Source organism: Pongo pygmaeus, chromosome 1 (assembly GCF_028885625.2).
Source record: "Pongo pygmaeus isolate AG05252 chromosome 1, NHGRI_mPonPyg2-v2.0_pri, whole genome shotgun sequence".
Taxonomy (NCBI): domain Eukaryota; kingdom Metazoa; phylum Chordata; class Mammalia; order Primates; family Hominidae; genus Pongo; species Pongo pygmaeus.
In genome coordinates this window covers 98648567-98659152 of record NC_072373.2, presented here as the reverse complement: position 1 = coordinate 98659152, position 10586 = coordinate 98648567, and the positions used below count along the sequence as shown (strand labels likewise).

At 51.4% G+C, this 10586-nt stretch overlaps 1 protein-coding gene across 1 annotated transcript; it reads right to left on the bottom strand.

Annotated features, from left to right (window-relative positions):
* Nucleotides 1-4914: 4914 nt before the first annotated feature.
* Nucleotides 4915-10156, bottom strand: LINGO4 (leucine rich repeat and Ig domain containing 4). The gene is made up of 2 exons (XM_054475274.1): nt 9932-10156; nt 4915-7417 (listed from the first exon to the last, which is right to left on the bottom strand). Exon 2 carries the CDS (start codon nt 7402-7404, stop codon nt 5623-5625), a length of 1782 nt encoding a protein of 593 aa, XP_054331249.1. The 5' UTR covers nt 7405-7417; nt 9932-10156; the 3' UTR covers nt 4915-5622.
* Nucleotides 10157-10586: the final 430 nt, after the last annotated feature.

The window sequence follows — 10586 nt, the reverse complement described above, 5'->3', positions numbered from 1 at the left end:
TTTTTTTTTTTTTTTTTTTGAGATGGAGTCTCACTCTATCATCCAGGCTAGAGTGCAGTGGCATGATCTTGGCTCACTGCAACCTCTGCCTCCCGGGTTCAAGTGATCTTCTTGCCTCAGCCTCCCGAGTAGCTGGGATTATAGGTGCACACCACCACACCTGGCTAATTTTTATATTTTTAGTAGAGATGGGGTCTCACCATGTTGCCCAGGCTGATCTTGAACTCCTGATCTCAGGTGATCCACCTGCCTCAGCATCCCAAAGTGCTGGGATTACAGGTGTGAGCCACCGTGATCTTACTTTAAAATAAGATTTATTTGATCTTATTTTAAAATCAGATTGAATTCTAACTTGCTGGGTAAGGAGGTTGGGGAGTAGAAGAAATAACTTTGAGTGAGCTGATGCCACACTCAGCCTCAAGTCACTGTACATTTGGGATTTGTCATCTCATTTCTCCTCTCAGATCCCAAATAAGGACTGAAAGATTGAATTGTGAGATGCTGGGATTGAGTGAATTGTAATTTCTTTATTCTCATCTCCAGTCCTAAGAGTCTATTCTCTTTCCCTGAAGGGTGTTCTGAACAGGCTGTGAGAGGCGTTAGGTGGAGTGAGTTAAGATAAGGTCTGGGTTGCCCAGAGGGTTCAGTGAGCAGGTGTTTCCTTTAGTAAACTGAAGCAGGAAAGTAGATCTTAGCTAGGGGTCTGGGCCCTCAAATACAAGGAGCCTGGCTCCAGAGCCTTGGCTGCCCACAGAGTTCCCTCGCTGTACAACATACGAATGATTCATTCAAGTGCTGTTCAGCTGTCTGAGTCTGAAAAACAGCACTCATCTCTCCTGTTGCCCATCGTAGGAGTCATCCCCTCCTCCCCACTTAAGCCTCTTCACCAGAAATCAGCGACTAGGAGCATGAGCCTTAGTGTCCTCACTTATGCTGGAGCTACTATTCAATCTTTAGACCAGATTGAATTGTGGCAGATCTCCTAGGAAAGAATTCTCCTCAGCCTCTCTGACCACCACCACCCAGCTCTATCTTCCTACTTAATTCCCCTTATGAAGCAATTTGGAGGAACAGGACCCAGGAGTCCCTGTTTTCAGATACTCTCTAGCCTGAGTCACCACCGTACTGACTTCTTACAGCAAGAGTTCCACCCAAAGTCTCTTGCCTCTCCCTCAGATGGGTGCTGGTGGGAGAAGGGGACAGGGGAGGAGAGAATTATGGAGCATTTTTGTGTGTTTTCTTGCTGGGCCCATTGTAATACCTACTCTTACCTGTGCTAACATCCACTTTGAATGGTAGTCCTTCTCAGCCTTTTCTCTTTGCCTCTAATGGACCCTGGGGAGCAAAGGTGGCCTGAAGCCTCAGTTTCCACCGCAACCTGTGGCTTCTTATAGCAGAATTTTTAACCTATATTCTATGGAGTCTGTGATGGCTTCAGAATAACTGGATAATTTACAAACATTTTTGTTCATAGCTTGCATCAGGAATTCTCAGAGGGGTCTGTGACTCAAAAAAGTTGAGGATCATTGCTTAGCCGGGCTCTCATCTCCTGAATCAGGGATCCAGCACAGCACAGGAAATAGAAGTCAGAAATAGAGAAAAATTGTATCGGGGACAGAAATATGAAGTGCTGAGACGGTGCCACAGTATCTTTGGGTCCAGAGTTCTCTCTCAGCTTAGGTAAGACCACGTCTGAGATGGAAGAGAGAGGGGTAGAAGGAGAGCAGGATGGAATGTCCTCAGAAAGGTTCTGTCAAGCAGGCGGGGGCAGAAGGTAGGCAGAGTCAAATTCTTCTCCAATCTGAAATAGCTCACAGATTGTTCCGCCAATCTGTGCAACCTCTCTCTAACCTAGGAGGTTGTTGAGGTTAGAACCCGGAAAAGAACTAGGAAATCTGAAGACTCTATTTCAGAGAATCCTTTGCTGGAAGCCAGGCATTTCACTGCAGTCCATTTACTCCCTGGAATTTCTGCTCCTTTCTACCAGTCCCTGAGGCAGAGGCTGTAAGGACATTGGGAGAGGGGACTGAGAAGAAAGAGTAAAAACAAAGAAAAACCCCAACCTCCTGAATCAGGTGCATTAGAGTTAATGAAGAATGTAAGAACCAATAACTTAGCCCAGTCCCCCCTGCAAGTTCCGAGTGGATGGGTTGGAAGATTTCCCCTTTCTTACAGGTCATGTCCTGCAACTGAAAGGCCCTGGGAGAGAGAGCCGTGAGGGCGTGGCAGTGAGGATGGCAGTGTGGTGGAAAGGGGGAGTTTTCAATCAGACAGCCATGAGCTCAAATAGCTAGTTACTATTTACTAACTAGCTCTGTGCACTTGAGCACTTACTCTATTTGACCTTTAGTTTCATCAGCTAAGATGCCTCCCTACTTTATAGGGTTGATGTAAGGATTAAATAAGAAAATTTATATAAAGCCACTGACATAGAATAGGCCCTCAATAAATGTTATTTTCTTCTCTTTGAACTGCTGTCCCACCCTGGGCAGAGCCTTCATTAGATTGTCCCCATGATGTGGTACCATACCTCCCTGCACATGGTCCACAAAACTTCTGCACACATAACACCCAGTCATGTCCTTGGCTGCATCTGCACACTCATCAGCACACACACAGCAGCCTGTGCCATCACAACTGAGCTGAGGGCAGTCTTCCCGACAGGTAAGATGAGGGACTGGCAGGCTAACGCTTGGACAAGCTGTGGAAGTGCTCATCATAGTAAGCTTGTTACCTGAATCGGCTTCACCCCTCAAAAGTGTTCTGGTAAAGCTGTGAAAGGAGACAGAGGGTCTCTGGTGGGACTAACTCCATAGGCATTTCATTGAGATTAAATGTGTTTCTTGAGGGATACTTTGTCCACCCACCACTGCCAAGGAGACCTTAGTCTATGCCCCGGGTTGCAATGTCTGAAGCTTTGCTGTCCAATATGGTAGCCATTGGCCACATGTGGTTATTGAATGCTTGTAAAGGTAGGTGGCACAGCTGAGGAATGGAATTTTAAATTTATTTAATTTAAAATTTAAGACAGATATTCAATTCAGTTATTGGAAAATGTTTTATGTTTGAAAAAACTTAGATGTGTGAACCCACTTTCTCAACAGTGACCTGTATGAAATATAGATTTTTCTGGTGAAAATTTAGTAACTGAATTGTGATGTTGAGATGTACTGTATGTGTAAAATATACACTGGATTTTAAAGACCTAATATGAAAAAATGTTAAATATTTTATGATAATAATATATTGAAATGATAATAGTTTGGGTATATTGGGTTAAATAAAATAAGTATTTAAACGTATCCGTTTCATTTTGATTTTTTAATGTAGTTAGCTACTAGAAAATTTGAAATTACATATGTGACTTAGATTCTGTGTCTGTTGGGTAGTTCTGCTCTGGAGACTTTGAGACTTCAGACACCTTGGGCAGCAGCATGTCCCAGCGCCAGACAGTCATCTGTTCCCCACTGCGTCAGGGGCTTCCCAGAGAAGATTTCTCTGAACAGCATTGCTGCTTCCGCATTGCAGAGAGGACAACTAGAGTGAGAACCTTCAGCGTCTGACTCCCAAGTCCCAACCTAATAAGCTGCTGGTGGAAGGTTATGGAAAGGAGCGGGAGGGCTGTGCCCCAGGAAATCTGTCTGGTACATTATACACTAAAGAAGGGGAAGTTGCTGGGATGCTGATTGAGTTGTGTGTGCATGGTGGGTGGGGAGGTTGCAGGCTCAGGGAAACTCGTTTCTCAAGCAGGTCAGTTTCTCCAGCTTCACTCTCCTGTCTGCCTGGTTCTCACATTCACCTCTGGTACTACCCCCATATTCCTATCTCTGCCCCACTAAAGAGCGGCCTGCCTGTGAAGTCCAGCTTCACCTCCTCAGTGGCTCTGAGCGTCTCATCTGTCGGGCAGTTTGAGCTGGGAATCTTCTAATGAGTGGAGTCTCCTCAGAGCAAGGACAACAGCAGCAGGAATCAACTAGAAAGCTCACAATGCTTGCATCTGGTTTGGTGTAGGGGTGGGTGGGAGGAAACTAAGGATGCTGGGTAGATGCTGCTGCACAGAAAGGGTCCCTAGGGCCACGTGATTCTTCCCTTCTCAGTCCCTCCTCCCACTCTTCTTCTCTCCCTGTCACTCCTCCCTTCCAGTGATGCTGAGGCTGTTGCTCTGTTCCTTGAGCTTCCAGCATCTCTACTTCTTTTTGGGCTCTGCTTTGCCCTCCATTTGAAGCACAGTCAGTGGTACTCAGCAGTTTCACCTCCTACTCCACCTCCCCATCTGGGGGTCTCTGTAAATCAGTGACCTCTACTCGGAGACAGCTTCCCATTGGGGCTGCGCTAAGCACAGAACCAGAGGAAGCTGCAGAAGGATGGTGGAAATTAACTAGGCAGGCAGTTACTGCTGCTCTCCCTTCCCTCCACTTCTCACTACGGCCTGCTGTGCCCTCCTCCCTGTTCCTCCAAGCCTAGTCTCTGCAGTGTCCTGGGTCTCTCTCCTTTGACAACTGCGGATTCTTGCGTTTGTTAGTCATTATCTTGGAGTTCTGACTTTTCCTCAAGGGCACTAGAGATCTGTGACACAAAAATGATGGGGAGCTCCCATGGAGAAATGGGAAAGAGAGGCAGCAGCTGGGTGTCTCAGGTGGAATTTCTATGTAGGGGTCCCCTGGAAGGTAGAGGATCGCTCCTTCTCCAGTTCCAGAGATGGGGAGTGAAAGGGAAAGGATTGAGGCTGAAACCGGGGCTAGGAGTGCTGATCCCTCCAGGTATGGGGGTGAGGGTGCAGGGGGGTGAGGAAAGTGAAGGTGGGAGGGGCACTCCTTACCCTGTTTGTCAGGCAGGTTAGATGGAGGCAAGGCCATTGGGACACATAATCAATGGGCAAGCAGAAAGAGAAGGAGCCGGGGAAATATAACAGAAATGAGGGTAGGAAATAGACTGAAGTAAAGAAAACTCCAGAGATGACATTTAGTTTTGGCTGCTACTGTTGTGGCCCTTTGACAGCAGGTTTAATGATCTGGTAGATAGAGGAAGGTGGTAGAGGCTCATACAAACACAGTGCAGTGTATGGTCTGTCCTCCCCATCCCACACTCTGTCCCCATCCTCTTCTCTGTAGCCTGAGGGTCCTTTGCTCTTATTCCTGTACCTAGGGGCAGGGTTGGGGTGGGGAGCAGAAAAGAAAGGGATTCTGCCTGGTTGACAAACAGAGACTCCAAGGAGCAAGTGGCGCTTCCCAGCCCCACCTCTGAAATAATCTTATAGCCGTGGTTGGCAATTGCTTATTAAGGGATATAAGTGTGTGTGAAGAAAGCCTAGTGGTTAGACTAGCTGGCTAGCGCTTTGATTATGTTTCCTGTTTTGTGTGTGGAGGGGGCGAAGAGGGGGCTGGACTAATGACAGGGTCTGCATCTGCAGCTCCCTGGGACCCTCAGAGAAGAAATGACAATGCTATCCTCAGACCGGAAAAGCTCAGGAAGCAGACTCTCTGGCAGGAGGCACAACGCAGGCGGGAGGTGCAAGAGAGCAGTGCTGCTAGGGACTAGGTTCTGGTTCAAGCAGCCTTGGTTCTGTCTTCCCCTTTGGTGTCTGAAGCGGACTTGGTGGGTTCCCCACTGGGGAAGGAAAGGTCAGAAGAGCTTGGCAGTGACCCGGTTACCCGCAGAGTTTTTATCCCCAGAGGGCCGAGGTGCCACAAAGTCAAAGGTCATGTGATGTTTGACCCGACCTTTGCCCTTGCTCCAAAGGGCAATCAGGCCAAAGCAGAGGGTCACTGAGGTGAGGAAGGGGAGGAAGCCGACTGCCAGCACCATGGCCACACCTCTGCTATCCAGAAAAAAAGGCCCTGGGATCCCTGGCACGGTGATGTTGGGGTCAGAAAGTGTGCCGTTCGGTGGTTCCACCTGGATGACTTCCAGCCAGGTCCTCAGGGAGTCATTCCCAGCGACATTGCTGACCACACAGACATAGGCCCCTCTGTCCCGTAGCTGCACTGAGCGGATCTCCAGTGTCCCATCCTCTAGGACCCTTACTCTCCCAGCCCTGCCCAGCCAAGCCCCGTGCGGCCTCATCCAGGAGACAGTGGGGGCTGGGTCTCCGTCTCCAGAGCAGAAGAAAACCGCATGCCCGCCCTCCTCTGCAATGACCCATCGAGGCCCCGACTTTCGGATCAGGGCTGGTTTGCAGGTGAAGTGCCCCGGAGGCAGGATGTCTGAAAACTCCTTCAGGCTCTTCCCCTGGACATGCTGGGGGCCAGCACAGGCAGGGGGGGACGTGCCAAAGTCCAGGCGGCGGCGGAGCCGGAGCAGCCAGAGGAGGCGGCAGTCACAGGTTAGAGGGTTGCCAGACAGCCTCAGGGTGACCAGTTTGTCTGGAGAAGGGAAGGCTGTTTCCTCTAGTGTCTGAAGGGCATTATCTGCCACATCCAGGAGGTGGAAGGCAGTCAAGCCATGGAAGGCATGGGCAGCAATGGAGGTGAGGCATGCCCCTGACAGGCGTAGCTCCTGGAGCCGCACCAGGGGGCTGAGCCTTCGGGCTGGGATGGCTGAGATGGGATTCTGAGACAGATCCAGGACCCTGAGGAAGCTGAGGTGGTACAATGCTTGGAAGGGCACCGAGCTCAGATTGCAGCGGGTGATGGCCAGGCTGCTGAGATTGAGCCCAACCAGGCTCCCAGGGTCCAGAGCCTCCAGAGATGGCCAGAGGTGGATCTCCAGCTCCTTGAGCTGCCCCAGCCCCCGCAGGGCCCCAGCTGGCAGCCTCCCAATATCCAGTTCTCGAAGCCTTAGGGTCACTAGTGCCGGGAGACGGGCGAGGGCTAGGCCAGGCACTGTTGTGAGGTTGCAGCGCTCCAGGGTGAGGGTGCTCAACTTGGTCAGCCCTACAAAGGCCCCTGGAGCCACAAATACCAGGTGGTTGTCCCCAATCTCCAGCTTCTGGAGGCTGCCTAGCTCCCCAAAAGCTCCATCTAGGAAGAGGACAATCTGGTTGAGGCGGAGGTCCAGCAGGGTCAGAGCAGAGAGGCCTGAGAAGACCCCGGGCCCCATGATTCTGAGCCGATTGCCCTGCAGCCTCAGGGTGAGTAGGCTTTGTAGGCCATGGAAGGCCCCGGGCTCAAGGCTTGAGAGCTGGTTGTAGCTGAGGTCCAATTCCTGGAGCAGGCTCAGGCGGGAGAGCATTCCCTGCTGGAGCCCCCACAGGCGGTTTCCACTCAGGTCCAGGAGCTCAGTGTCCAGTGGGAGTCCTCCAGGTACAGCCTCCAGTTGCCTGTGGCCACAGAGCACAGCCTGGGGCTGGGAGGTGCAGTCACACACAGCAGGGCAGCTGCCACCGCTCCCTCCAGGTAGGAGGAGGAGGAAAAGGAGTGGGGGCCATGGGGGCCAGGCTTGCTTTGGAGCTGTGGCTGCATCCATTCCCTCTTCAGTCCTGAAATAGATGATGACATGGCCCTTTTTGGAAAGTGGCTTCAGATGATGGTGACCCTGGACTTCCTGGCCTTTCTTAGAGAGGAGAGAAATTGGTCTATCTGTCTCAGCATTGCCAACAAGTAGGGCACAGAACCAGGAAGAATTCTTGTGTGCCACCTCCCTGGGGCTTCCTGGAGCTTCTCTTTGGGGAATCTCTGCTTTCCTCCCTCTTCCAGCCCTGGATAACCAGCCAAGTGATTACTGTCTCATGGAACCCTAGCCAAGCCTGATTTCTGTGGGGAAAAGACTTATGGGAATGGGGCAGGGAACAGCAGGGAGGTACTGAGTCCTTCTGTAATGGGGTTTCCTGATGTCTGTGAGATCCAGGAGTATCTCAGGTCCCTTCTCCCTGATATCTGCTCTTCCCAAGCTCTGCTCTGTCCCTCTCTGCTCACGCTTCTTCTTTCACATTATATACCCGTAGTTTTGCCTAAGGCTCAGGGAGATCATGTCCTTGGCCCAGAGTTCCCTGTCCTGACTGGAGAGGTCCTCACCTTGACTAGCTCACCCAAGGCTTGGAAACATGCAGGCCTCAGCTCCACCCCCATGCTGAGCCCTCTTCCAGCCTGGCCCAGGGCCTGAGCCCTGGACTAACAAGATCCAATCTCCCCAAAACGCCTGTGTGGACAACTGCCAAGCTGTACATTAGCTGTGGCATAGGATGCAGGGGGCACTTGACTGGGAAGCTGGGAATCCCCTGCAAGAACCCAAGGGCAACTGCTTATCTACTACAGTTGAAGTTGGGGTGTGTGAGGGACCCAAAGGATGCCCAGGTTTTGAGTTCTGTTGCTTGGTCTTCAGTCTTGGGATTCCCTCATATCCCTCCTTAACGGTGTTTGGATTCTGGTCCAGTGTGTGGATCTGAGGGAGAGCTCTTGTCCCTTTTGGCCTGAGCTATCTGAGAAATTCCCAAGAGACAGATTGTGGACCAGGGAGCATAGATAAGTGAGGAGAGACAGCATCTGACCGAGTGCTGTAGGGTGGGGAGGAAGGGAGCCGTTGGCTGGCACAGCAGGTATCTGGGCACAGACAGTGTGCAGAGCCTGTAGACTTATAGTCAGTTTCTGGGTACCAGGGTCCAGGAACCCTCAGGAAGATGGTGACTACAATGGCTGAGGTGACAGAGGAGAAGGGGCCCTCTAGGTGATGAGGGCCCCTGACTCATCCTGTTCGATGTCAACAGGGACCCCAAGGCAGAGGAAGTACTGGAATTGGCAAGGGATGGCTACAGAGATAGGAGCAAAAGCCCATGGATGCTCTCTGGGATACAGCGCGTCTGAGTCTCTCCTGAGTGGTAATCCTGATCACCTTTGGGCTTGTGGGCTTCAGGCTCTCTGGGCTCTACAGGGTCAGCTTTCTACTACATGCCCTATTTTTTCTCATGTGGAACTTAGGAGAGGCAGTTTAAGAGACAGTCATTTCTTCCCCTTTCCTTCCCACTCTCCACCTCCTAGAAGGATCATTCTAGTGGCTATCCTACAGCCACTTGAGAGGATTGTCCTAGTTGGGAAACTAAAGAAAGAGGCCAAAAGAGCAGAGGGATGCAGAAAACTGGTGTGAGGCTTGGGGATGAGAAAGAATAATGTGGGGCAAAGACTGCAGAGCAGACTCCTCTCGCCCCATCCTGACCTAACAGGTCTCTGTGGCATGCCCGGAGCTCTCCCGGGAAAGATGGCCCAGCCTCCCTTGTTCTCCCTAGGCTTGTTCTGGGAAGTCCACCTGACAGCTAGCTCTTCATCACTACTGCTGCAGTTCCTGCCCACCCTCTGCTCTGCATTCAGCAAAAGTGCAGTGAAGCATGTAACCCAGCTTTCTTCCTTCCTGCTCCGGTGAGTTTCCCCTGAGTCCCAAAGCCTGCTGGGCCAGGGGCTGAGGGAGCTGGAGCAACCTATTTTATTTCTAAGGTGGCTAATTTAATCACAAACTTCCCTTGCCAACCTCCATGGCTGCAGGACCGGCTTCCGGCCACTTTGCAGGAAGAGAGATGTCAGAAGCACTTTTTTGTCCCTTCAGTGGGGTGGGGACATCACCAAGACATGATCCTTGAAGGCATCACCCCTCATGGGTAAGGAGCCTTTTTCTTGTCTTTATGTGGCAGTCCAGAGACACTTTTGAAGCTGGGTATCCTGTATCCTCTTTAAAGCACACCTGACTGACAAATGGGAACTGTGTGGGGAGAGGGTTCCTGGGGGAAAGATTTCTGGAAGATCCACACTGGTTGTGGAGAAAAACCCTTCCAGAGGAAGGGCGAGCACTGGGGAGATGGAAGAGAGGTCTCCTTGGAGCCCTTCCACCCAGGGGTACTTGGGATATTTGAGTTTCCCCCTCAAAGTCCCATGGGGCCAGGATTAATTGTTAGCAGTGTGGGGGCCCAACCCCTCTTGCCTTGAGGGGCACACTAGTCTGGCCTGTCTCTGAGAATGTTATGGAAAAGGGCAGCTGCATCTTTGGGACAGAGAGTGGGGGCACTTACCGGAGAAGCTGGAAGGTGGCATCAAGATTGGCACTGCATCTGTCCAGCGCTGGGGGCCCTGTCCCATTCGAGCTGCACCTCAGGCCCCTGCACCTTCCCAGTGTGCCTCAACCCCCGCTGCCTAGCTGCCCAGCTGCCGCCTGCCACTGCTGCTGCTGCTGTTGCTGCTGCGGCCGCTGCTGCCAAGACTGAGGTGGAGAAAAGAGCCAGAAAGCATTTCTCCTTTTTTTTTTTTTTCTCTCTCTCTCTCTCTTTTTAAACCAGGCAAGAATGAGTCTGCAGCAACCCTGTTGGTGCAAAATAAATAAATAAAGCAACCAGGGAGGGCTGCAGCAAGCACCACTACAGGCTGGCAAGTGACAGGGGAGGGAGCCAGGAGGGAGGCTCTAGTGCCAGGGAGGGGTCATGCAATAGCAAGAACAGCAGGTTCTAGAGGATCTCTCTGACATCCTGATTCCCCCACTGGGAAGCTCGGGCCAGCCACCTTCCAGAGGATTGTCTTTTGGTCTCCCAGATGTCGAGCAGTTCTGTGCAACCTCTAAATCTAAACGTTCCCCATGGGTATCATTTATGGGATGTTCTCAGTCTAGAGCATCTCCCGTGGGGCTCAGTTTGAGGCTCCTACAGTGGGGGTTCCTGAGGATTCGTTCACAGT